The sequence below is a fragment of the Populus trichocarpa genome, chromosome 4 (assembly GCF_000002775.5).
Source record: "Populus trichocarpa isolate Nisqually-1 chromosome 4, P.trichocarpa_v4.1, whole genome shotgun sequence".
Classification (NCBI taxonomy): Eukaryota; Viridiplantae; Streptophyta; class Magnoliopsida; order Malpighiales; family Salicaceae; genus Populus; species Populus trichocarpa.
Window position 1 is genome coordinate 8865266 of NC_037288.2, and position 27305 is coordinate 8892570.

A 27305-nucleotide genomic window follows, 5' to 3' on the forward strand; every position below is an offset into this window, starting at 1 on the left:
TGATTCTTGGTTTTGATACTTATTTAATTCAATGGTTTTAGCCCAATATCATGTTGATAATGTAGTTGAGGTATTTTGATTGGTGTTTGAATCTGTTTTGTAATAAAATAGTAAGTTGCTTTTGTTTATGGGTTAAAGATTTTGGAATCATGTTGATCAATTTGATGCCTTTTATTGCAAGTTCATTGTTTATACAAGTATGTTTTGGCATATAAATGTTAAAAATGTCAAGTTTTGAATCCAAATAGTGTGACTATGTTTGTTGTTTAGCTTTGGTAGTTTTGAACTTTGGAACTCTATGCATGTTATTGATGTTTTTATGTTATTTGTTAGTTCTCTAGATTTAATTATGCTTAGTATTGGTAATGTGATTTGTGATGATAAAAAACATGTTTCAGAAGCGCAAGAGGCTAGTTCTGGGTTTAGCAGTAGGCTTAGAATTTATGGGTTGTTGGGTTTGGTTTCTTTATGTTATTGGAGAGAAAAATATTTTTAGCATTGTTTTTAGAAAGTTTTTGTGTTTTGTTTTGCATTTTGTTTTTGGAATTTACAATAAGTTTGTAAAATTCCTTAAAGATTTGACCACTATTTCAATAACCCTAAAAAATTTAATTCCTGAAAATTAATGATCAACATTCTAGTATAAATGTTAGACCTACCAATAGGATGATATTTTTGGATAATCTATCAAATTTAAGTACTGGGAGTTGACTAGAAAATTTTTAGAATTATTTTGGATAATCTCTTATTTTAATTGGAAATATTTTTCATCACAATATACGAGTTATGGAAAATACTTTCGCCTTTTAGGATATTTGAACCTTGTTAGGGCACCTACATGGATTCTTCCTATAATAATTTACTTGGGCATACGAGTCCATGATAAATTTGAGATGCCAGATTTATTCATGGACATAAATCTTTAATTTGAACCATAAACGAACCACCAGTTAGGAACCCATCAACACCTTTAAATCACATCCAAACCACACGATATAGCTTACCACAAATAAGGTGTGTTATGGGTGCTAATACATTCCCTAGTCACAACTAGTCTCTTACCCTTGAATTTCAGATAAGACCAGTCCACTCGGGTCTCCTAGTGACCCTAAACCAAACAACTAGGTGGCGACTCATTGATCCCAATGTCATAATATTGCGTACGCATGTGCAATAATAGGGTTAAGGGTTTTATTAATTACACATTATCTAATTCAAAAAATATTTGTAGAAGCGGTATTGGATGTCCATGTAAGAGGAGTAAAAATAAAAAGTTTCTCGATCTAGATGTTATAACAATGTATCTTTTATAAAAAGGGTTCATGGAGAAATATATGTGTTGGTTTACACATGAAGAACCATATGTTCCATACGAGACCATGGTGGAAAGGATGATTGGGCTAATTTCTAGTTCTAGCATCGTGTTTAGAGTTGTAGATAACAATCATAATCCTTATATGAATATGGTTATGGATGCGATATGAATGAAATAGGGTTATGCAAGTGAATGTTCAATCATAGATGAAGAACCAAATGCAGACGTGACCAGGTTTTTTGATCTTTTGAAAGACTCTGACAAACCATTATAGGATGGGTGCGCAAATCACAACAAATTATTTGTTGTTGCACATGTGTTCACCATCAAGTCAAATCATGGGTTGAGTGAGGCCGGTTACAACAAAATTGTTGAATGAGCGAGAAGCATTTTACCTTAAGGTAATAGGTTGAAAGAGAACTTTTAAGCTGCTAAATACATGATGAAACCCCTTGGCCTAGGATACCAGAAAATTAACATATGTCCAAACTTCTCTATATTGTGCTACCTCAAAAATATAGAGTTGACTAAGTGCAGAACATGTGGGCATGCTCGTTATAAATCCAGAAATGATAATGGAAGGACTTTTATTGCATATAGAAAGCTTATATGATTCTCAATCACTCCTAGACTGCAAAAGTTATTTATTTCTCCAATGACTGTTGAACACATGACATGACATCATTCACATGATACAATGGATGGAGTCATGGTGCAACTGTCTGGTGGTAAAGCTTAGAAACATTTTAATAGGGTGTATCCTCAATTTTCAATAAAATCAATTGTAATATCCCACATCGGTGAGTGAGGACTTGGGAGAAGACCTTATATGAGCATGCTCACCTTGACTAGTAAGATACATTTAAAACCCCGAGGGCGACTTGGGTGGAAACCCTGGGAATGGGTGGACTGGGAGGCCCAGAGGGGACAGTATCTAACAGGGTTAGTGTGTTGCGCTACTCTGAAAGACATGTTTTGGGGCCATGCGTGGCTGCCAAGAATAAATTTGTGAGGCTCATGAGCCAAATCGGATAATATCTTGCTAGCGGGGTGGGGTGATATATCAATGAACATATATCTTAGGTTATATATAGACAGATTCAATCCATTCGGATCATTTACTACTCCTTATTCTTGTTGGCTAGTGATACTCACAGTTTACAACTTGCCACTAGGGATGTGTATAAGATCGAAGTTCATGTTTTTATCTAAGGTCATACCTGGTCCTAATATTCTAGGTCAGAATATAGATGTTTGTCTTCGACCGTTGATTAATGAGTTGAAGCAGTTGTGGTTGCCTAAGACTTTGACTTATGATGTCTTAAGGAAATAAATATTTCAGATGAAGCCAGCTTTGATATGGACTATCAATTATTTTCTTGTGTATAGAATGGTTTCTAGTTAGAGTATACATGAAAAATTACCATGTTTACTGTATGGAAAATAACAAGGTTTTCATGTTAGAAAATGGTGGTAAAACATCTTTTTTTATTGCGACTGATAGTTCTTGTCAACATATGACAAATACATAACAAAAAAATTTTGTTGGTAGAGTTGAAAACCAAACACAATCTCATCGTATTGCGACACCATGTCATACAATTCTCTACTCAATGTTGCACCACCTCTAACATCGGGTAAAGAATTGTATGACGTGGTGTCGCAGTACAGTAACATTGTGTTTGGTTTTTAATTCAGTAAGCAGAAGTTTCCTGGTTTTAGTGTGACTCATAATTAGGTAAAGTGAAGTATTTTCAGTGAGCTTTTTCATTGGAAAATCAATTTCTTTTGTCATAACCTCAATGTTATGCACATTGAAAAGAATATGTTTAAAAACATTTTTAACAAAATTATGGATGTGAAAGGAAAGACAAAGGACAACATGAAGGCTAGAATGGATATACATTTATTTTGTCACTGTAAAAATATGGAGTTGGTTTATGATGAGTCACGGGTCGCAAATCCCAAAGCCAGCTTCGTCTTAAACAAGAATGCATAATTACTTGTCTACTAATGGTTTAAGAATCTATGATTTCCTAATGGACATACTTCGAACATATCTAGATTGATGAATTTGGAGGATTGTAGATTGTATGGAATAAAAAGTTATGACTATCATGTGTTTATGTAAACACTCATAAAGATCAGTCACTTCTTTAGAGATATATGCTCCAACAAGTTGCATACACAATACATAGAGATGCTTAAAATGAATATCGTCCAGATAATTTGTAAACTTGAGATGATATTCCCTCCATATTTCTTATATTCAATGGAGCATCTACCCGTACATTTATCGGTTAAGGATTACATATGCATTGTAATTAAATTTCATGTTGTCTTTTTTTTTAAATTTAGAACATTTATTTAATTTCATGTAGATATTTATTCAACCTTAAGAGAAAGGTAAAAAAATAAGGTGCATATTGAGGCTTCGATGTGCAAAACTTATATTGTTGAAGAGATCTTAACATTTATTTCGAGCCTCACTTGAGAACAAACATCAATCGTGTTTCATGACATGACGATAGTGGAGAAGTGCCTTCGAGTAAGAACTTATCAATATTATCATAATAAATAATATATTATTTCTTGAATTTAAAGTTGTATATAAAGTTAGTTTGTGTATATAATGTGATTATTTGTTAAATACAAATACAAATTTAGTTTGTGATTTTTGTATACATAAAATAATAATAATATATATTAGGTGGAATTATTTGAAAATAAGATCGGATTTAAATTCTTTTGTAATAAGAATATTGAAATAATGATCGAATTTCAACTTAAATTTAACATTGTTCAGTCAAAGCTTATGAATCAGATTGTTAGGTTTAAATTAATTATTTACCATTCATAAATTTAAATAAACTTATATTGAAAAGTTAGAAGCTACATAAGTTGAATAAAATTAACTGATTTGTGAAAACATATTATTGATGTGTATTTGCAGGTAAACAAATTTTGGGTAATCTCTCGTATAGGGAAGGTACTGATGAATTATTTTAAAAATAAGAATGGTTTACAGTATCTCAATCCTTTAATTTGTGTAGATGCCTAGAGGAAAGTCAGCCACGCGTCGTATGCAAGGTACTGATGAATTATTTTAAAAATAAGAATGGTTTACAGTATCTCAATCCTTTAATTTGTGTAGATGCCTAGAGAAAAGTCAGCCACGCGTCGTATGAATATAATTATTGCTAGTTTTTCTAGCAACGCTTTTGACGACCATGAGCCATTAGATGCCGACCATGAAATAAGGTACATGCAGCCTCTCTTAACATGGACTCATCAATTGCGATGCTATCACACCAATGGAAACTCCATAGATAAAGTCTCGAGAAGTTTTTCTCATTCCCTAAATTCCTTTTCTTATACTATATTCTTATAATAATCAAATTTTATTATTGAAATGAAGCTAGAGCCAAAATTGCAGGCTAAGGAGCAGAAAGGAATACGAAGAGAAAGAAACATAAGAAAAAAGTAAGGGATTACAAGAAAGAAATACCCAAACAATCCTAATGAGCCTATGAACACAGTTCTATTATGATCGAAGACCATAAAAGGATCCCCTCCAAATCTCTAAATAAATCCAAACCTGTGTATAAAAAGTTTTTATCAATTGTATTTAACAATAAATCGAGATGTATTTAACCATAAATCGAGAGGATGAAGAATGAGCTCAAAATGTATTCCAATTGCAAATCTTTTCCTAGAAAACCAACTTGTTGCTAACCATCCAAATTTCTCATGCTATGCCAAAGGCTAGCATTAGTATTCCATTGCTCTGAAATTTCTTTTTTACAAGTGGAGACCATGTAAGTAAAAGTTCATCTGTAGTGTTAGGCATGCATCATTCATTGGATGCTCGACCATTTCTTAAAACGATTCCATAATTTCCAAGCAACTGAACAATGCATGAAAAGATGATCCACGGTTTTTATAGATTCATTACAAAAAGGGCACATAGATCTATATATCTCTAAATGAAAAGGATGTCTATAGCGTCGAAGTGTCCTGTGTACCCATGGAGGACTTGTTTTTCATGGACATCCCCAGGCCAGAGATAGAAGCTCACAGACTAGTCACGCCCTCATCAGTTTACACTCGTTTATCATTTACGTGACTCGAGAGAACAAGATGACAACAATTTAGTGAGAACCGCAGTAAGCTTCACAACATAGCCTCGATCTGCATTAACCTTCATTGCATAGCTTCGACTTGCATTAACCTTCACTGCATTATTCATGTCCTTTCATCTTTTGAACAAGAAATACGAACTGTGTTCATTGATGGAGTCTTCTCCAGAGCCAAGTACCAATGGTAAATTGCCAGCTCTTCCCTATATGTTCTTAGTTAGACTTTCTGTTTGCCACCAAGTTCTAATGCAAGATGTTATTTATTGTCAGTGGATCACTATTTCAACTCTTCCTCACACTCGGAATCAGAAAAGAAATCTTAAGGTAAGCTGCTATTCCTAAGTAACTAGCCGAGATTGGTTGATTTATGGATAGCTAATGCCTTTTCTTTTATCTTGTGTAAAACAGATGCATATTTAAGGCTTCATAACATAATAATGTAAAACAAGATTGAATTATAGTAGTGCTTATTAATTTAACCAGAGATAAAAATAAAAATAAAATTGATGAACATCTATGCTCTTTAATTTTAAATTGTTAAACTAATAACTTTTGAACTACATCATACAGCAGCACTAATTAAAGATGGTTATGATAGCAGCAAGGTTGTTCCATGTTTCTCTGCTGCTTCTGCTTCTGCTTCTGCTTATTGCCTCGACTTGCAGCCAGCATAAAGTGACCAGACAAGAAAAGCCAGAATGATTAAAACGATAACTCCTACGACCAACCCTGCAGTAATGTAATCATTCATCTTGCTTCTTCAAATCAACCTTCTAGCTGTAAGTACTGTACCTGCATGCAAGGCCAGATTAATGGATTCTAATTAACATGCAAAAAACTTGCATAGAATTTAAATGCTCTTAACATTAATTAATAAGAGAGGCAAAGCTAGCTCACTAGTCTGATTAGTCAAAAACAATTTCCAGCAGCCGGGAGTACTCCCAGCAAAGAGTCTGACCTGTATTTATATTGAGTATTCAGTAGCCTGTAGTCTATACAGGAAAATATTGTTTTTATCCAGTATAGGAAGTTTGGTTACAAGATGCACAAAACAGTATAGGAAATTGCTTCTTATGGAATAGGAAGTCATTTGTCCGAAATAGTATAGGAAAATTTTCTTTTGGCAGGTCCGATCACAACTATACGTACATGAACTTTTGTGTTAGAATTTTATAGTATAGGAAAGTTTTCTTTTGGCAAGTTCGACTACAACTATACGCACAGGAACTTTTATGTCAGAATATTTTTTTTTCCAGTTTATGTCTGGAGAAATTCTCTGTTACAAGCCGACTTATAAGCAAAATACAGGCAACACAAGCTGCATCATGGAACGGAAACCTTTCTCTCGACGGCGGGCAGATTATGTCTCATCAAATCAGAGCTCTCAAGCTTACCTCTATATTATCTCCTTTTTTACAAAATCCCAAAAACAGTATGTGGCCAGGAAAATCTTCGCAATTCTAAGAATATTCCTTTGGAGCGGATTGCATGATAAGAAAAAGATGTGCAAAGTGGCGAGGGAAAAATGTATTCTAGAGAAAAGTTCTCCATTTTTTACACTTACAGACATTGCATATGCTGTCTACTTTGATTACACTTCCAAAACTCAACAGTCGGAGCTCTGAAAATTTAAATGCTTTTACCATATTAGAATTTGTTTTACAGTAGTTCTAATTATAAATCAGATCGTACTTCATGTCACCTTCTAAGAGTTTATATAACATGCTCCTTCAACCTTTATTATTATTATTGTCTACAACTTCATGTATATTATTAGAATTAAAAATTGAGCTAATTATTCTTTCTAACATGATCTTATAAAAATTATAGGTTTCTTCATTACAAACTAACACAAGTATTTTTCTATGAATTATCTTTTTAGAAGATGCATCATCATAATAATATTTATATTATGAAACTTTTTATTTTTGTACTAACACATAGTAGGGTGTGGAAACTTAGATATCGTATAGCCTTTAAAAGTGCTTTGCACAATCAATAGTAACGTATTCATATTGAAATAATAGAACTTGTGTTGAAAATTAATATTCATATTTTAACAACATATAAAAATAAATAGTAACGTATTCATATTGAAAAAATAGAACTTGTGTTGAAAATTAATATTCATATTTTAACAACATTATAAAAAATAAAATAAAGAGTTTATATAAAATACAAAATTTAAGTATTGATGTAAACCTTATGATCACGCGATCATGTAACCCATAACAAGATTGATAACGAATCTTGTAAAGCTGAAACATGTCTTATAGGAGTGTGACACAATTAAAACAAATCATAAGGCATCAATACTATTGGAATAAGAACCTTTATTCTATGAATATCAATTCATGAACGAGAAGTATAGAAAAGACACCACAAAGTCAATTAATCTTCGATAAGTCAATTTAGCTCATTAAAGAACTAAAAAATGAAGAATCTCTCTCACATAAGCTGAATAATTGCAGTAACAATAGTATTACTAAGTCTGAATATTTTATCCTTATAAAAAATATTTATACTCTAGAAAATAAAAGCCCTAATAGATCTATTTTTGTGGGCTAAATTAGTCTACTTACAAAACTAACTCAAAATCATACTAATAAACTCAAATAAGCCTTGGGCCATAGCTAAAAACTAATTAATAATTAAGCTGAAACAAGCTTGGGCCTTAGCTAAAAACTAATTAATAATTAAGCACAAACAAACATTTGCCCTTAGATAATTAATCAAACCTAATAGCATAAATTAATAATGAAAAACTAAGTGTTAAGAATTTTCTCTAATATGTCGTAACTTAAAATAGAACAAAAAAATAAAAAACAATTAAAACTAAAGTATTTATAAAGCCCCTAACAGCTATATATATCCTAGGAATGAAAAGATTTCAATTCTTCAATGAATCTAAGTCACATTTATAACAACTCCATTATTATTATTTTTTTCAAAAATTCAACAGAATTTCTCATATATTTATCTATATTAAGTTATCGACTCAATAATTTTCACAACTTGTATTCAATAATCTCAATAATTTTCCTACTACCCGAGATTTCATCAACATGGCAATAAGATCAAATTCCTATTTTTCTTCAAGACTTATTCAATACAATGATAGTTATAGTATTCCATGATTAGTAAAATTAATTGCAAGTTAAAAGAATATCAAAATATACATTCTCTTGATTACATCATTTGATTTGGCAAAATACATGAGTTTATGAAAATACTAATCGGTGCGATGATGCGAAGTATCTAAAAATTATTATATATATATAAATTTGATGAGAACTACTTTTCAACCAACAAGAATTAGTTATTTTGACCTACGCATACATGCACGCAAGCATTTATATAATCCTTTATCAAGTGGTTTATTCTTATTCCATCACTTCTCTTAACAATTCAATATCATTAAAAACAAATTCTTTTAGACATGTCGTAAACCTTGACTAGTCTAATCCATACATTTAATTTATTGCTAAACAGTCTAGATTCTCTAATTATCTATTACTATGGGCACTAATCTCACTCTTTGTGGATTTAGTTTCTTTGATTATCTATTCATTAAACTCCAATCACATTAATTAAAAAATTCATTACTCAAATTGCTCATTAATCAGAGCACTAATATTATTAATTAGAGATTAGTTTGTCAATCCTCCCAATAATTAGGCACTAATCTCACTAACATAATCAGGGTGCTAATCCATTAATCAAGGATTAGTTTCTACAATTGATTGTTCATGCTTTTCAATTTAAAATAGGCTATAATTACAAGAATTTTTAACTATTATTTAAACAATTAATTAAATTTCTTAAAGGTGTCAGGTACCTATCTAGGGCATGAACTCGTGAAGAAGTCTCATGTTGTAGTGCTGAACCCACTACCTCTTCTACTATTTGGCATACAACATTACTTACCATTCAATCCTTAATTCATAATGAGTTTGACTTTGTACTTAATTATTTCAGTTCACTACCACATGCAAGTTTTACTCATTTTATATAATATAACCACACTCATTCAAAATTCATTTCCCACACAACATTATGCATTTTCTCTCTCATCATTTTCTTAAGCAAACACAATTTTATTGCATGCTAACTTGTTCTCTCTTGGCTGACCATATACGCCTTTAGAGACACAATGCTTTTCTTCATAATTTAACACCCATGACAAGCTTAATCTAACTCAATTAGCTCATTTCACCCTCCATTTGCATTTGCCCCAATTTCAAACCCTAACACAAAATTCATAATTTAAACATCAATTCTTTCAATTGGATTGATACCCATCAACTTTTCATGTCAACAAACATAAAATTAATCATAAAACACAACAATTTCATTGGCCAAAATCCATAGCTCAAAATCCATGCCACACTAACATATCCAATATTTCACACAACATAAAATTGATCACTTAAGATGAGTTTGTTACCTTAGTTAGATGATAATTCAAGTGTAAAATGCATGAATAACCCTAGCTCCCTTCACCCTTCTTCTTCTTCTTCAAATCTCTCCAAAACCCTTGCTTTGATATTTTTTAATTCCTAGTATGAATATGTTTTTCTCTTTCAAAATCCTTTTTTTCCCTACTAACCATCACTTTTTTAATCCCTCAAGGAGACAAGAAAGAAAAAGAACAAGAAAGAAAGAAAAACACTCTTTCTCTCTCTTGGTTGCGCCCCATCATAATGTATTTTCTAGTAGCTAAAATAATCTGACCTTTTTATTAAATCGGTCTAGCTGTTTTCTCAAATCAGCGACAGTTTTTGGTTTTGGAAAAATACACATATTTGGCCATAAACTTTTCCTTTTCCTTTTTTTTCCTCTTATTTTTTCTTATCTTATTTTATTACATTATAATTTATATCACATTATTCTTAATTTATCTTGAGGTTTATAACATTAGAAACTCTTATAGCTCAAGCCCATGCACAAGTTTAGGGCCTAAATAATCTCCCTTTGCTGTTCAAAATTAACCCATTATAGGTCTGGACTGATTGAGTTGAAAATAATCAAGAAAGAACACTTTGTCGACAAATATACCAAAACAGTAATAGCAAGTTTGACCAATTTAAATAATATGTTCTCGAACTCTGACTAACCTAAATGTTTACAGAAATATAGTTCTACGTGTTTAGTTTCTCTCTGTAAAATTTCAGCTCGATTCGATATACGGTTTGAGAGATATGATCGATCTTACAAAACTTGTGAGTAGATATTTTAAGATAAAATTCAGACCTAACTTCATTTTTATCAAGTATTGTTAGAAAGTCATTAATATGTTATTATTGTTAATTTGTTAATGTATATGTTAAGAATTGAATTCCAAATAGGATTCAATCTCTAAAATGTTATAAAAGTAAATTAGAGGTAAACTTCTCTTATTTATAATTCTAAAATGGAGAAATTTAATGTTAAAATTAACTTTTTCAAAATAATTATCTAGTCATTTTCTAAAAAGACATTTGAAATAATAAAATGAAAGTAATATAGAAAATAAAATGAATTGAATATTATCTCTTCCAAACATATGAATTCAACTTATATATATTAATTGAATTCAAATCAAATAATATAATTAAATTCAATTCCAATAAAAAATTAAATACAAACAACCTATTAATTATTTCAATCAGTTTTTAATTTTTGAATTTCTTTTGACATGTTTAGATAGAAGTGAGAAAATCAAACTAGGTTTTACTAAGACCCACTATGTCCAATGAAATCTGGACATGTGTATAACAAAAAAAAAGAAGAACTTGAGCTGGATTAAGATGTTTTAAAGATGAGGGACGTTCTTGACATAAAATCAGTAATATAAGGACCCCGAGCTCATTAACCCTAACTTTTTGTGCGCGCTTGTGCTTAGCTTGAACTTCCAGAAAGCCCTAAAAACCCAAACAACACATTACACGCACACACAGAGACAGTTCCTCTCTACAGTTCCATTAAAACTCCGAACGACAGCAAACTCACGTACTCTCCCTCTCCCTCTCCCTCTCTTTTATTTTTGAAAGAGAAAAATGTCGCTAAGAGTATTAAACCCTAATGCGGAGGTTCTCAACAAATCGGCGGCGCTTCACATGAACATCAATGCCGCTAAAGGCTTACAAGATGTTCTCAAATCCAATCTCGGCCCCAAAGGCACCATCAAGATGTAACTGTTTCGCTTTTTCGTCTTCTGTTTTGTTTTTTCTCTTGTTGTAATTTGTTTTGTGTTTCTGCGATTTAATTACTTTGTGTTTTTGTGTTTTTCAGGCTTGTTGGTGGTGCTGGAGATATAAAACTCACAAAAGATGGAAACACTCTTTTGAAAGAAATGGTTTGTTCTTTTTTCCTTTGGTTTTCTCGATCTGGATTTTTTGTGATTAAAGGCAGAGTTAGGGTTTTATGCTTTTTTTTTTTCTTTAAAGTGAGTCTTCCCTAAGAAATGAGCTCTAGGAGCAACTTGAAGCAACTTTAGATTCTAAATGCTGAGTTAGATCTAAAAAGACAATGGGTATGCTATTTGAGGTTTTAAATAAACAATGGGTGTCTATTGGTGGGTTTTTTTAAAAAAAATTGCTTGAATTTCTTTGATGGTTGCAGCAAATTCAAAGCCCTACTGCGATTATGATTGCAAGGACAGCTGTTGCCCAAGATGATATAAGTGGAGATGGTACGACATCTACTGTGATCTTTATTGGAGAGCTTATGAAGCAATCTGAACGGTACATTGATGAAGGTTAGCGAAGCTATATATTATGATTCTCTTGAGTTCTATACTTTTGAGGTTTCTGTTATTTCTCATTTTATGCTTGCCTGTCCCTTCTATTCTTGAATCATTTATTTTTTCAAATGTTTAGAGCCCTAAATAAAGAAAGACATGTCCTGACAAGACAGGGTAGTGAAAGGTGTTAGATTCTAATGCCCTAAAGTTCAAACAAGTTGGTGTTGTTCAAGGGTTGCATCTGTGTTGTGTTTGCGCGTTGCAGAGGCAAGAATAGAAATTTGCAAGTTTTTGTGTAATTGACCTTGGAATAGTTAAATTTTGTTATGGTTAATTAATTTATTTCACTAGAATTTATCATCAAGGCACATCTTCATTCTGTTGTTATACTTTCTCTGATGGTAAAAATAGTTGTATCTTGTTGTTCTTTCAATTATGCCTTCTAGGTTTTGGAATAGGGATGCTTGGTTCTTAGTCACGAGTTTCATTTCAGAAAATCTACAACATCCTCATATGGTTTTTTGATTGCTTATCTGAGGTAACCTTTATATTTCATTCATGGGTGTTTATTTTGCCTTAAGGGATGCATCCACGTGTCTTGGTTGATGGTTTTGAGATTGCCAAAAGAGCTACTCTCCAGTTTCTTGAAAAATTTAAGACACCAGTGGTGATGGGTGATGAACCCGACAGGGAAATTCTAAAAATGGTTGCAAGAACAACAATAAGGACAAAGGTAAGGTCTATTCATCAGTTTACTCTTTGTTTTATAACCTGTTTGGATATTATTTAAAGTTGACCTTATTCTCTTGTGCAGCTATATGAAGCTTTGGCTGATCAATTAACTGACATAGTTGTTAATTCGGTGAGTGTAGCCAGTGGTGTTGATATATCTTGAGGCTGTTGGAAAAGAAGCCGTTTAAGTCAGATTTTGACATCTTCTATTTTTGCATTAACTGTGATTTACTTGTTTGTACAGGTGCTCTGTATTCGAAAGCCTGAGGAAGCCATTGATCTATTTATGGTGGAGATTATGCACATGCGTCATAAATTTGATGTTGACACAAGGCTTGTAAGTTAATCTTTTTTCATTTAATCTGGATTCCTGTGGAATATTTTCACCTGGGATGTGTTAATTGTTTTACAGCTCCCAATTTCCTGATTGACTGATTTAGTTAGGCTTCAAGAGTGAATGTTTCAAATGGTTTCTCAAGTTAATTTATCTAGTTAGGTTCTTTATAACTTTAGTTTTTGTTTTGGCACAAGAGGGTATTCACCAATGATGGTTGAGTATTTAAATCATATTGAATAGAGGTCCTTCAAGATTAATGGTGTGTTTGAGATTGTGGTAGCGGTGGCAGTTCAAAGTACTTTTCGCATAGAAATACATCAAAATAAAGTTTTTTTATTTTTTAAAAATTATTTTCCAGCACATCAAAACGATCCGAAAACATAATAATAAAAAATCATTTTAAGTAAAAAAAAAAAATTCAAAATTTGAGGGAACGCGGTTTGCACCGCGTTCCCAAACACACCCAAGATTGAGGGTCACAGATCTTCAAAAACCCTTCCATGTGAAACAAAATCATTTTTTTTGAATGAGATGTGTTTAGCATTGAAATTAGATGGAATGCACTGCTCTTTTCCATTATTCAACCTTTATTCAGTAAAATAATGCTACTTGTTAGATTTTTCTCAATGCTGTTACGTTCGATTAGGTCAACTTTCCAGGATATTGATGATTGGTTTTAGTTTGAAAGTTCCCGGGTGTAGCTTGGACAACTTTTAGTTATTGTTCATATTGATGATTGCTCTTTTTCATTTTTGATATAATTTTTGTCAGTGTTGTCAAGAGGCGCTGAGGCGGCACTTGCCTGGGCACTCCAGGTGAGGCAAGGCCCCAACGCCTTTATTAGCCGTAGGTGTTGGATTTCAATGAGGTGCTGCCTAGGCGAGCGCCTTGTGAGTGGGTGCAAGGTGCCAAGGCTAGTGCTTGCTTGAAGTTCTTCCTTTTCTATTGGTTTTTTCTTTCTTTTAAAATGATTTATGTTTTGACCTATCTGTCCATTTTTTTAATATACCACAAAAAACAACTTAGGGGTTTTTTTGTAAAAAACAAAGATTAGGGTAAAAAAATTAAAATAAATCATTAAAGTGGGAGACAAACAGAGAATGAAGGATACTTAGAAGAGAAGCACCAGCCAAATTTATTTTTTTCAACAGTGGGAGTTGGAGAACAACACATCTGTACAAGTAATACTTTAATTTTTTCCAAACAAGTGCAGTATGGCTTGAGAGATGACGATTTCGATTGTAATCATGAAATGGAGGGTGTGGAGGATTCAAGTGAAGGAGAGGAAAGCATGGATGAAGATGTTTTTGAAGATTAATGAATAATGATGATGATATTTAATTTTGTTTTTTAATCTATTTGGCTACTTACTACTTTAAATTATCTTATTTTATTTTAAGGGTGAAATATAACTTTATATGACCATGTTATGGTATTTTATATTTTCTTTTGATTTTCTAATGATCTAATCTTAATTGGGAAGACACACACACACACACACACACACATATTTATAGCATATCGCCTTGGTTCATTTAGGCAAGCGCCTCGGGCATTTTACAGGCTTGGCGCCTTTTAGCACCTTCTGCCTTTGACAACACTGATTTTTGTCTTTTGAAGATAACTTCTCGACTTTTCTAAAAATGTTTTGTCCCAGTATTTACTTGTTCTGTCTTCCAGGTTGAAGGTCTTGTTCTTGACCATGGTTCCAGGCATCCTGATATGAAAAGACGGGCAGAAAACTGTTTTATCTTGACATGCAACGTCTCTTTGGAATACGAGAAAAGGTATTCATCTTGTCAACTTGATTTTGATTGGAATTGATGTTGAATATGAGATATCAAGAACTCTGTAGATAGAGCTGTGGTCTGTTTCAGTTCATTGGAAGCTAATATTTTTTTTTCCACAGTGAAATAAATGCAGGATTTTTCTACTCAAATGCAGAGCAGAGGGAGGCAATGGTTGCGGCTGAAAGGCGCCAGGTCGATGAAAGAGTTAGAAAAATTATTGAACTAAAAGATAAGGTTAAGTTACACATTCAATACATTTTATGTTCATGTTACTGGACCCCGCCAACATGTTGGTTTCTGAAGTGTTGCTTGTACTTTTGGTCTACCAGGTTTGTTCTGGTACAGACAACAATTTTGTGGTTATTAATCAAAAGGGAATTGATCCTCCATCATTGGACCTTCTTGCACGAGCAGGGGTAAGTCATGGAACAATTATATTCTGTTCCCTAGTGATTGAATTCGAGCAATAATTAGCTTGATGCAATAAACTCGCTTCAGCTTGCTGCAATCATGTTTATGTGTTAGTATTGGGTGTTGTCTTTCATTCTGTTTTCTCTTATGGTGTATGGCATGAGTAGGGATTAAATGTTACTACAATGATCAATTTTGTTTGTTGGAAATATTATGAGAGGGGGGATGATTCAGGGATTATTAGCTACCCTCCAAGAGGGTGTAATTATAAACCTTGGGACAAGAAGGAAAAGGCTTTTAACTAGGGTGGAGGGTGGTTGGGTTCGTCTTTCTGCCTTTCTTCTTACTCAAATTTATAAACCACATTTTCTATCTTTTACTGTTTACTTGCACCTTATGAAACATATTGTTTTATTTTTTCTTCATGTAATTTCCATTGGATCTACTGTAAGCTTGTTTGTGAAGCTCCTAGCAAACATTGTTATACCTTTACCAATTGCTTTTGTGACAATACATCCTCTTTTCTTAACCCTGTAACAAACACGCCCTTAATTACAAAGAAAGTTTTAATAAGATAACACCATGTTAGATTGATTTTGAACCTCATAATCAGCTTTAGTAGGATACAGATTTCACAAGTTAATGATTGTTTGTGATAACAATTGGTTGCACATTTTGGAAGCCTTCCACCTCATGTTTTATTTTTAATTTCGTGAAATCATGCCATATGCTCAATGAAATAATTATTAAAAGCAAATAAGCAAGAAGGCTTAAGTTGATGGAGGTACAAGAAGAACCACTTGCTACTTCTGTAATTTTCTTGATTTTGTGAAATTATGGATGCAGGAATGGAGACTTGAAATGGTTTTTCATTATAGTTTTAGATTGTAAATATGGCTAGAATACCTGCCACTGTATTTGGCTCTAGTTTTGGAGGGTTACAAGCAAGACTTGGCTTTTTGAATGCTTTGCCTTGGATTTGATTCCTTTTTAAATGGTACCTAATGATACAAGTACGATGACTATTGCTAGTTTGAAATCTGGTTAGTCTACCTGCTTGCCCTGATGTTGTTATTTAAAATGGGGCTGATCTGCTTTCTTATGTTTTACAGATAATTGCCCTTCGAAGAGCAAAGAGGAGAAATATGGAACGCCTGGTTTTAGCATGTGGAGGAGAGGCTTTGAATTCTGTTGATAGTTTAACTCCTGATTGCCTTGGTTGGGCTGGACTGGTTTATGAGCATGTCCTTGGTGAAGAGAAGTATACATTTGTTGAAAATGTTAAAAACCCCCATTCTTGCACTATCTTAATAAAAGGTACAGAATCGTGTATACATCCTTAGCAAACTTGTATAAATGTTTACGATTTTCTTTTTTATTTGTTCTAAATGCTATCAGATGATTTTTTCTTGTTTGTTTTAATTGCTTCTTTTAGGCCATTTAGCCATCAGGTTGAAGTTTGTACTCTTTTATGTTCAAGCGTGAAATGTATATTCGTCTTGCAATTTTGTAATTTAGCAGGGGCGAATCGTCACTTGACTTTTTTATTGTTACAGGACCTAATGACCATACAATTGCCCAAATAAAGGATGCTGTCCGTGATGGCTTGAGAGCAGTCAAAAATACTATTGAAGATGAAGCTGTGGTACTTGTAAGTTCTGCTTGCAGAAATCTATGAGATTTGTATGTGCAATCATGCTTGATTAAATTGTTGGATGTTGATTTATGTAAAGCGTGCTTGTGGCCTTTGATGGTGGCTTTGGAAGTTCTGTGCTACATCTAAATTGTGGTTCATATATATGCAAGTTATGTTTCTGCTCAAGTGAAGCGTGCTTCATGAAAAAGCTGTTTCTTGTATGCACCGGCAGTTTAGGACACAATAAAAAACCAACATTATTATGGACCAAGAGTGGTTTCAATCAAATAAACTTAAAACCTAATTTGCATGAATGCTGATTAGAATGAAATTTGTGTATGGTGGAACTGTGGACATCAATGTATTTGATTATAGGATGAAAATAATTGACTTGAAAGTTGAGATTGGCCTCTTGGGATTGGGTGAGATAGAGTATTGACACGTTTTCTGTTGTAATTCTTAGCATATAACTCTGCAAATAAGCAACTATTTGTCGATGACTTGATTCAGTGCTGAAATTTCTTTCCCACTCAAATGATGTCATTTATTTTCTTCAGGGAGCAGGAGCTTTTGAACTTGCAGCCAGAAAACACCTGATCAATGAAGTAAAGAAAACAGTTAAAGGGGTAAATGCCTGCCTGTTTTCTATATTTGAGTAATTATTCCTATCCCCTGGTTAATTTTAAACTGGTGTTTGCAAATGTGGAACAGCGTGCTCAGCTAGGTGTTGAAGCTTTTGCTGATGCCCTTCTCGTGGTGCCCAAAACTCTGGCTGAGAATTCTGGGTTAGACACTCAAGATGAGATTGTTGCTCTCACGGTAACCATCAGTGGAATCCATCCATCATCCTTTTTTTCTGGGGGAGCAAAAGACACAAGAAAAGAAACTGATTTAAGCTTTTCTTGCATGTTTATTCAGGGAGAGCACGACAGGGATAACATTGTAGGAATAAACCTCCAAACAGGTGGGCCCCTCGATCCTCAGGTGGAGGGTATCTTTGACAACTACTCTGTCAAGCGCCAACTCATAAACTCAGGGTACACATGAACTCCTAGCTTTGGAGTCTGTCCTTTTCTCTCTCTCCCTATCTCTCTTCCCTCGGTCCAGCTTTTGTTATACTACATAAATGTACATATAAAGAGATACGTTTTCCAAACTTCCCCAAAATGATTAAACTAGAGAAACCTGTTGAAGTCCTCTCAGGTTTGAACTCTTAACATGCCTAACCTAGTTATAATCATGCTGCTGTAATTTTCCAGGCCTGTGATCACATCACAATTGCTACTGGTGGATGAAGTCATTCGCGCTGGGCGTAATATGAGGAAGCCAAATTAGTCATGGATATGCTCCTGCATTTTTATTTTATATTTTAAAATTTTTGCCTCGTGAGGATGTTGTGCTGATTGGATGTATAACAAAACCCCCTGTGCCTTTATGCAATGGAGGATGGTTGTGTTTGTAGGATTTGTGTTAGAGGGAATCTCCATTCATCTCATGGAATTTTGATGGAGAATGAACATTTACTTTGTTAGCGGTATGCTTATCGTCCATATTAGCAAGCATTCATTTTTTTGTACCCGCTGATCAGAAATTTCGTTTCAAGTTGAGAGTTTCAATTTATGCTTTTTGTGGTCCTTTGTGTGCTATGTGCCTGCCTGATTCTATTAAGGGGCAAGTGGCGGCATCATGCTGAGTATTTCGAGGAGCTGTTTGGCACTTGAATTGGAATCGGAAATAGAGTGGAGTATGGCAATGGAATCTCAAGGCATTTGGATGTTCCCGGGGGTCACAGACTTTCTTTGTACCCCCTTCGACGGTTTGGGGGGTTTTGTTGCTCTTTCGGCTGGTTATAATGGTTATCGGTGCCTTGAAACCCAGCCTAGTCGACCCCTAGATTGGGTTGGGGTTTTTTTAGCTCTTTTTTTATATTACGTTTTAAATAGGGTTAGCTAAATTTTGAAGAAATTAAAATTTTATTTAAAATTAATTTATTTATTGTCAAATCGTTTTTGATAAGAAAAATAATTTTAAAAAAATATTGTTTTAATACATTTTTAAATTAAAAGTACTTTAAAAAGTAATTATTATTATATTTTAATATACTCACGCTGGTATTGAAAAATTTTATTTTAAAAAAATTATTCAAAACATCATTATTTTAGTATTTTTTTTATTTTAAAAACAGGAAAAAAGTTGGTAAATTGAGGCTTTTCTGCCTCAATAATTTTATTTTAAAAATCCTCGACAGAAAAGATTAGATTATCCGTTTTGATTCTCCAGATTGATATTTATAGATAGATAAACAATGTTTACAAAATATTTTGTATTTTGCATTTTTTTGTGTTTAATAAAGTCGCATTATTCCACGATAAAAAATAATAAAAAAAAAATCTTTGCAAACAAAGGGTTAACCGTTGTGTGACTTAATTTAATCAATTGAAACGCTGACGTTTAGTTCGAAGCAGCAGGAACCAAAACTTGTCTTTCCAACGGTCATATTTTTCTTCGAATTTCAAGAACCCTCTCGCTATAAAAGCAACGGTCATCTCTCTCCCTCCCCTTCCTTTTCACACACAGCCCCCCTCTCTCTGAAAACAAATCTCTCTGCGCATCTAAAACAAAAACAATCAGAGATCAAAAGCCTATCATCGATCAGTGGCCTCAAAGTAAGTTTATCAGATCTAATTTCACTTTCTAATACTTTGGATAGCGTTTTAAATTCTTGAAATCGATTTTGTTTTCTTGTATTTACCTTCGAAAAACCATAATTGTTTTTTACCCTATCCTCTTAAATGAATCCTTTCTTGGTATTGATGCTCTAGTTATTCTCGAATTGTTCAAGTTATTAGATTTGCTGCATGTTTTATAATCCGGTCTGAATTTGTTCTCTATGATTTTTTTTTGTGTGTGAAGTAGAGATTTTAATTCTCTGTTTTCTTAGAAGTAAATCTTCTCTGTTTTCTCAGCAAACAAACAACTTTCTCCTTCTCCGTACGCGTGCAATGTGTATATGATCGATCTTTACTGGTATCATAAATACATGTGATTCTGCTGATTTTTCTATTGTTATGTAAAAATCTAGTGATCTTGTTTTGGGTTGCTTGGTGCACTTAATTTTAGTTGCAGCATAATATCTGTATTTTAAACACGGGGTTAGGACAATGAGTCTTTTAAGTTGACGGGTCTTGTATTCTATTTTGTTTTACTGTGATTAATCTGTTTGTAGAGACTAATCAGTTTTAACAAATATTTGAAAGGAAATCAGAGGATAATCAGTTTCAACAAATATTTGACAGATTGCTACTTCTAAACTTTTAACAAGGTTTGATTCTTTTTTCTTTATTCCCTTCCTTGAATAGATTGCTTGTTCTTGTCTTTAGATTTTGGAAAATCTTGCTTTCACAATCTACTTTCATTTTCGCTTGTATTAATTAATACTCATTGTTGTTGCTAGATGTGTAATCCCAAATCTCTAGTAGATCGCATGATCTCCTATTTCATGCTATTCTTTTTGATAGAGGATTCAAAATAACGAAAGTATGATTTGTGATCAATGCCACTGTTACACCAGATGTTGAATTGGTTTCACGAATTCGTCCATCTTCTTGATAAGTAGTGTATGTTTTATCTTATTGATTATTCAGTTACAATGATTTACATATAGCATGCTTGGTAGAGCTATGGAGATTCTAAGAATTTCAGGAAATGTTATGGGAGTATTTGTCCTAGAGTTTAGCTGGTTTGTTCTGACTTGCTTCGTGTGGGGTTTGTGCTCTTGGGGGTAACTTTTTTTCTTACTTTTTGAAACTGAATTTATGGAATAATTCGGTCATCCTTTCCTTATTTTACATGGTTTATCTAGGGTATTAACCAGTTCCAATGCTTTTGCAGAATATTTCTTTGAACTCATTTACAGCACGAATGGCATCACTAGTAAGTAGACGGACACCTCTCGGTGATTTGTCAAATTCAATGAAGGCTGTTGCCTCTCGAATTCCACATGACGCAAGCAAGATGAAAAGTATCTCCAAAGCACCAGGGAAATGGCAAACTGCTGGCAGAAAACCACTTTCCGACATTTCTAATTCAAGGAAGCCTGAGACAAAAAAGCAGAGTTTCAATGCAAAGAAGCTAACTGTCTTGACAGAGGAACCAGATCAAACCAGTGCAATTGCAGAGGAAAAGTTTCTGCACAATCATCAGGAATGCATCAAAGCACAGACAAGAGCTATGGACATCAATGAGTTTCTGCAATCAATTGGACTAAAAGATGGTAATGGGAACTTACCATTCTTCTGCTTATAATCACTGCAGAATCTTTCCTTGTAAAATTCAATTCACATTTTATTATTTTGTCCAGATTTTTCCAAGCAGTTGGCAACTCCATGTTCACCGCTGGCATCAATTACAATGAAGGTCACTTTGCTTATTTCCCTTTCCTCGTTTCTTCATTCGGGTCTTTCTTTCTTGTTTCATAAACTAACTTTTCCTTAATGAATTATCTAAACAAAATACTGGTTTCTATTTAATGCTCAGAGTCCCCCTAGGCCCTTGCAACTGGAAGCGACGGTCGAGCAGCTCCTTAAAGATCAATCTTGGGAATTCAATCTTGATTCTCCATCTCCTTTCAGAACGCCAATATCACCAAGGAATTATAGGGACTGGAAGGATCAAGACTACTGCATCAGCTTTAAGTTGATAGAAACCCCATAGTTGACAAAAGCATTGATTTATCTCTTCAATGCTCTGCATCCATGTTATGTCAACTCTTTTAGCCTTTTGATCTGGACTGGAAAGGAAAATTTTCTTTTTGGTGATTTTTTGGTTATTGTGGAACGACTGGTAGTGCAGTAGCGTGACATCCATTCTTTAGGATTTGTAGTCACATTATGTTTTCGGATCTTCTGGTGAAGGTTTCTGGTATGTGTTTATTCTTTAACTGCGATTGATGATGCTAACTTTATCAATGTTTCTTTAACACCCTCCCTTAAACCAAGTTGTTCAAATTTCTTCATGCCCTTCCGTCTTCTTAAAACTTCAAGAACAAATCAAAGACTTTGTAAAAATATCAGCAACTTAATCTTCAGACGAACAAAACTCAACCATTTTTTTCTTGATCTTTCACCAAATCATTTGTTAATGCAATAGTATATTTATTGTCACAAAAGATCTTTGTTGGCTTGTTTTCATAATGTTGCGACTCACTAAGCATTTTTCTCAACCACGCAGTTTGAGTAGCACAACTTCCAACTCAATATACTCTGTCCCGGTAGTAGAAAAAGCAACCACTTCTTGTTTCTTTAATGACATCTTTGAAAGTCATAGGATTACAATATGAGAATATATAGCAAAATAAGTACATGGATCATCGATTGATCGATTCTAGTTTCCTTTCTAACACGCATTCATATAGGGTTTTTTTTAACACGTTGTGATCATTAATCATTATTTGCTGATATTATCAGTGAGATTTGATCATCTATTTATTATGGTGAATTTTTCATACGACTCTTTTTTCTCATCATTAAGTTTCTTATTTTCTAAAACAACTTGTTCGAACTCCTTTTCTATTCTTTCTCTAAGAGAAGCAAGCTGGCTTCTCTTTTCTAGCTCAAAGACTTTACTTTTTATCTCTTAAATAACTTTCTCTCTTTAAAAGCCTTTTATCAATACTGCTCTTCATTTCCCTTTTTTGCATCTAAAGGCCCAACAAGATGTTTGTTTGTTTATTTTGAATCCCGTTGAACCATTAAAATGTTCTTGCTCCATTTTTTCTATGAAATCTTCACATTCATAATTCATAATTAAGTGACTCAACATTTTATTCATGTTGATCTTGTATTACTTTTTTTTTATATATTTTAAAGCAATCAACCTCATCTTTGAGCAACCTAGAAATAGCTTCTCTCTTCTCAGCTACACGTTTGACTTTCTTTTTTAACTGTTCTTTTACTTTATTAATCAACTCCCACTTGGTTTGAAATTCGCCCTTCTCATTTTTCTTGTTCATATGACAATACATCATTAAAGACACCTCTTCCTCCTTTTCTATGTTACAGCTTGCCAAAAACAAAGTTTTAAAGCATCTTTATTAGTCTTTTGGCATGCACATTTCTATTATTTGAATTTTTAAGTTGGCGCTCATACTAATAATGATCAAACCTTTTGCAGTGATGACATTGAATATGAGATTTATATTTTTTCCTATAATGATCATATTTCTGGTATTTATGGCATTGTATTTGAGACTTGTGATGCTGATTTGAATCTCCTTCACCTCTATTTTTTGTTCTTCCATTGCAACCTTGACATTGATCAAAATTGTTATTTCATCCACCTCTATCTTTACTACCTTGACCACATTGATTGTGCTTAATCATGTTTAAAACTTCCTCCTTTGTCATCATGTTCAATTGAGATTGCAATGCATCTTCAATGGATATTGTAGACTTTTTTAAATTCTGTAGACTTTTTTGAATTCAAGCGATGTTCATGAGCTGCTGATAAACCTTGTAATTCATCAATTGACATCTCACTCAAATCTTTTGATTCTTCAATAGTTTCTACCATCTACTCAAAACGAAGTGTTATGCTTTAAAGCATTTTCATTATAACTAGAAGATTTTTCATCTTTTCTCCATAACTAGAAGTCTGGCAAGTTGCTAAACCTAATATACTTAGGTTAATCCTTTGCCAAGCCCAAGTTAGTATGAGTCTAGCAAGTTGCCAGACTTAATATACTTGAGTTTAGCTATGTGTTGAGTCCAAGGCTATGTGGGTCTAACAAGTTGCTAGATTCAATATACTTGGGTTAAGCCAAGAGCTGAAATTGAGTCGGTGGGGGTCTAGCGAGTTTCGAGACCCAATATGCTTGGGTGCATCCATGTGTTAAGCTTAAGGTAACATGGATCTAAGAAGTTGTCAGACTCAATATACTTGTGTCCAACCATATGTTGGGCCCAACAAAACGTGAATCGAACGAGTTGCCAAACCTAATATACTTGGGCCCGACTTTGTGCTAAGCTCAAATCAACATGGGTATGAAAAATTGTCAGACTTAATATACTTAGGTTCAACCATGTGCCTAGCCCAAGTCAACGTGAGTTTGATAGGTCGCTACACCCTACATACTTGAGTTCGATCATGTGTTAAGTCTAAGACAACATGTCTCCCCTAAGCTTGGCTATGCGCCAAACCTAATTGATCTGAAGATCGTTAAAGATCCATATAAGGACCATAGGGTTTTGTCTTTAGCCTATTAACATGAATTGTCCATATCAGAAATAATCATCACCCTACATCTATAGATGTATAAAAGGTTTTCCAAAGGCCTACCATATAACATCCCAAAAATTTCAAACAATATCAAATTTAATATTATGTTATGGTTTACAAAAAACCAAGGAAAAGGTTTTTTTTATCTCTGCTGAAATTTCAGCAAAGTTTTGTTTGAAAGCTCCATTTTTCTAATGTCGATATCATATCTCAATCATTATTCAATCCATTTAAGTTCCATTCAACTAGATTGTTCCCACAATAATCATTAATGATGATGCTTTATCACATTTTTAGAAAAAAAAAATCAATGAACAACTAAATTACTTGTCACAATGACAGAGTTCATGATTAGAACTTAATATTTACATTACAATAATATGAGGTTTATATATGCATTACATAATATTTATGGAAAGATTACCGATAAATATCATATCATACATATTTACAAAATGTTCATACTTTAAAACCATTCGATATTAGTTATGATTACATATTTTAGTAGTCTATGAATTTGTCATTTACAAATATAAATAACCAAAATGAATAATATAAATATGTCCCTAATATGAAATCTAAACCAACACAAAGGCAATAAAGTAACTATTCATGCCAATCTTGAGTTGTACCTAAAATACCCACACAAAATAATCATGAATACTTCATAATTAATCTCCATCATTTAAACTAAGTAGCTTAATTTTGGAACATCATCAAATAAATGTAATTATTAAACATAATACCCTCTAAATGTAATTCATACTCCATTTCCATGTTACAATATACCAACCGTCTAATATTTTCGATTTAAATTCGGCAATCCATATGGGAGAACCTACAATTTGGCTTTTATTCTCGAAAGTTATTCATTATAACAATTCCTTCAATGAAATTCCACGTTACATGACAATTCTTTCAATGAAATTCTACAATCTACACCATACGACAATTCCTTCAACAAAATTCCATGCTATACGACAATTCCTTCAATAGAATTCCACACCATACAACAATTCTTTCAACGGAAGTCCCTATCACATGGCAATTCCTTTATCGGAATACCAAATCAATTACGACATTCCCTTTAGGAGGCTTTAGTTTATCATTTAATCAAACTCTTTTGTCTCACATATGTTCAACAATATTACCATGTACTCTTACATTTAAGGAATTCATAAATTGAATGAAAATGCGCAAAATAAAAAGTCAAGCTACATGTCACCTACTTGTTGCTATCTGACACATAATAGTCCTTACTAGCACAACTCATGTGGCCTCGCTTGCATCATCATCACCAAACACATTTTTCAGATTCAATTTTAGTCATTTTATTTCAAGCAATTTAATTCTCAATTCTTCAATTAATCCAAGTGTTACCTATTTATCTAACATGTTACTTAGCACAAATCAAACACAACAAAATACTTCATCATTCAATCTATATTAAATTTTATACAATTTCATACAATTTACAATTTCTTCCTTCCAAACCCAATAATTTAATTACTCAATATTTCATCGTTTCATTAATTCAACTCAATAAAAATCATTATTCGCATGATCAAACACTCACTTATCACACAATTAATAGTTGATATCATAAATGCATAATTTATCCCTTTGTTCTCTTTATGGTCGTCTTTATAGTCCTTCCTTTCCTATCAATTTTCTTCATCGTTCTTCCATGAATTCACTCCCATAACTGTTTACAAAACTCCTAGAAACCAATTTCTAAGAAATTTACTTTTCCCTAAATTTCATCTCAAAAATTCTAATTCAATTTTGCTAAAATTTGCTCAAAATCAACTAACTCTTGTTCAAATTGACATAGTGGAGTTCCAAACATCTTACCTGATTACAAAATATATTTCAAAAATCAACAAATTGAATTTTTCAAAGTTGCTCTTTCTTCCTTTTATTTCTTCACTCTCTCTCTAATTTAATCTCCCCCCTCTTTAATCTTTTAGAATTTCTAGTATTAATGTGTTCCTTTCTCTTTCTCTCTCTCAAAACCCTATCTTTTCACTTATAGACCTTACTCTTTAGTCCTTCAAGGTGAAAGGAAGGAAAAAGAAATGAAAATGTTTTTTTCTTTATTGTTGCACACCGTCAAGTTATAACAAAGACAATAGTCAAAATTGTGTAATTGTTTTGGGAAACACTCTGACTGTTTTCTTTAAATCGGTCTAACTATTTCTTAAAACAACTAGACCATTTCTCCTTTTTTTAAAACATATATATTCGACCATAAAGTTTTCTTTTTTCTTAACTCTGTTTCCCTCATTTATTATATTCTTTTTCTTATTTCATTTTATTACGCCATAATTTCTATTACATTATTTTTAATTTATCTCAGGTTTTACATACCTTATTTTCATCTTATTAATGATATGTAAGGGATGTTTGCCCCTTATTAATAAAGTATAAGAGATTTTCATCTCTCATTAATATCACCAGGGCCAAATAACTCTTTAGTTCCTCCACTCTATCAAAACGACAAATTCATAGATTATAAATATCTGTGAATTACCTAAGTAAGAGGTTCAAACTTCTTACTTTCTAGGCATTTATACCTTAATTCTTTGAGCATTTATCATATAAAAACAAAAACAATCACTATTGTTCTTGGATTTTTAAGCTATTTCTTTTAATTATTACAATATCTATTTAAAGTTACTGATTTTATTATTGGAGGATCCCTAAATCCTATCAAAATGAATACTAGGACTTCTATCATTAATTATGAATTTCCTAGATTACAAAGAAGAAAATATTGATATAAACATTTAATTAACTATTATCAAAACATCAAATAACTTAAATTTTAAGTCATTGAATTGTGGGTCATCATCTGAAGTAAACGATGACACCATGACCGGAACCTAAACTCTTTAATGAAGTAAACGAAATGATTCATCAATGATGTGACTCTTTGTTGGCATT

The 27305-nt window shown here is 32.9% G+C and overlaps 2 protein-coding genes across 4 annotated transcripts; both read left to right on the top strand.

Moving 5' to 3' along the window:
* The first annotated feature begins 11350 nt into the window (after window positions 1-11350).
* Window positions 11351-18660, top strand: LOC18097618 (T-complex protein 1 subunit zeta 1). Its single transcript, XM_006384142.3, has 15 exons — window positions 11351-11626; window positions 11728-11791; window positions 12058-12193; window positions 12760-12911; window positions 12993-13040; window positions 13155-13247; window positions 14928-15034; window positions 15157-15271; window positions 15367-15453; window positions 16561-16765; window positions 17005-17099; window positions 17642-17710; window positions 17796-17903; window positions 18003-18121; window positions 18344-18660. Exons 1-15 carry the CDS (start codon window positions 11493-11495, stop codon window positions 18417-18419), a joined length of 1608 nt encoding a protein of 535 aa, XP_006384204.1. The 5' UTR covers window positions 11351-11492; the 3' UTR covers window positions 18420-18660.
* A 949-nt stretch (window positions 18661-19609) lies between these two features.
* On the top strand, window positions 19610-22076 carry LOC18097619 (uncharacterized). Of its 3 annotated transcripts, none has more exons than XM_006384143.3 (5): window positions 19622-19750; window positions 20342-20406; window positions 20976-21357; window positions 21445-21500; window positions 21621-22076. In XM_006384143.3, the coding sequence occupies exons 3-5, from the start codon at window positions 21006-21008 to the stop codon at window positions 21795-21797; spliced, it is 585 nt and encodes a 194-aa protein (XP_006384205.2). In that variant the 5' UTR covers window positions 19622-19750; window positions 20342-20406; window positions 20976-21005; the 3' UTR covers window positions 21798-22076. The 3 variants fall into 3 exon arrangements, with proteins under 3 accessions (XP_006384206.2, XP_006384205.2, XP_024454923.2); XM_024599155.2 differs by having other exon boundaries at window positions 19635-19750; window positions 20311-20406; XM_006384144.3 differs by lacking the exon at window positions 20342-20406 and having other exon boundaries at window positions 19610-19750.
* The last annotated feature ends 5229 nt before the right edge of the window (window positions 22077-27305 follow it).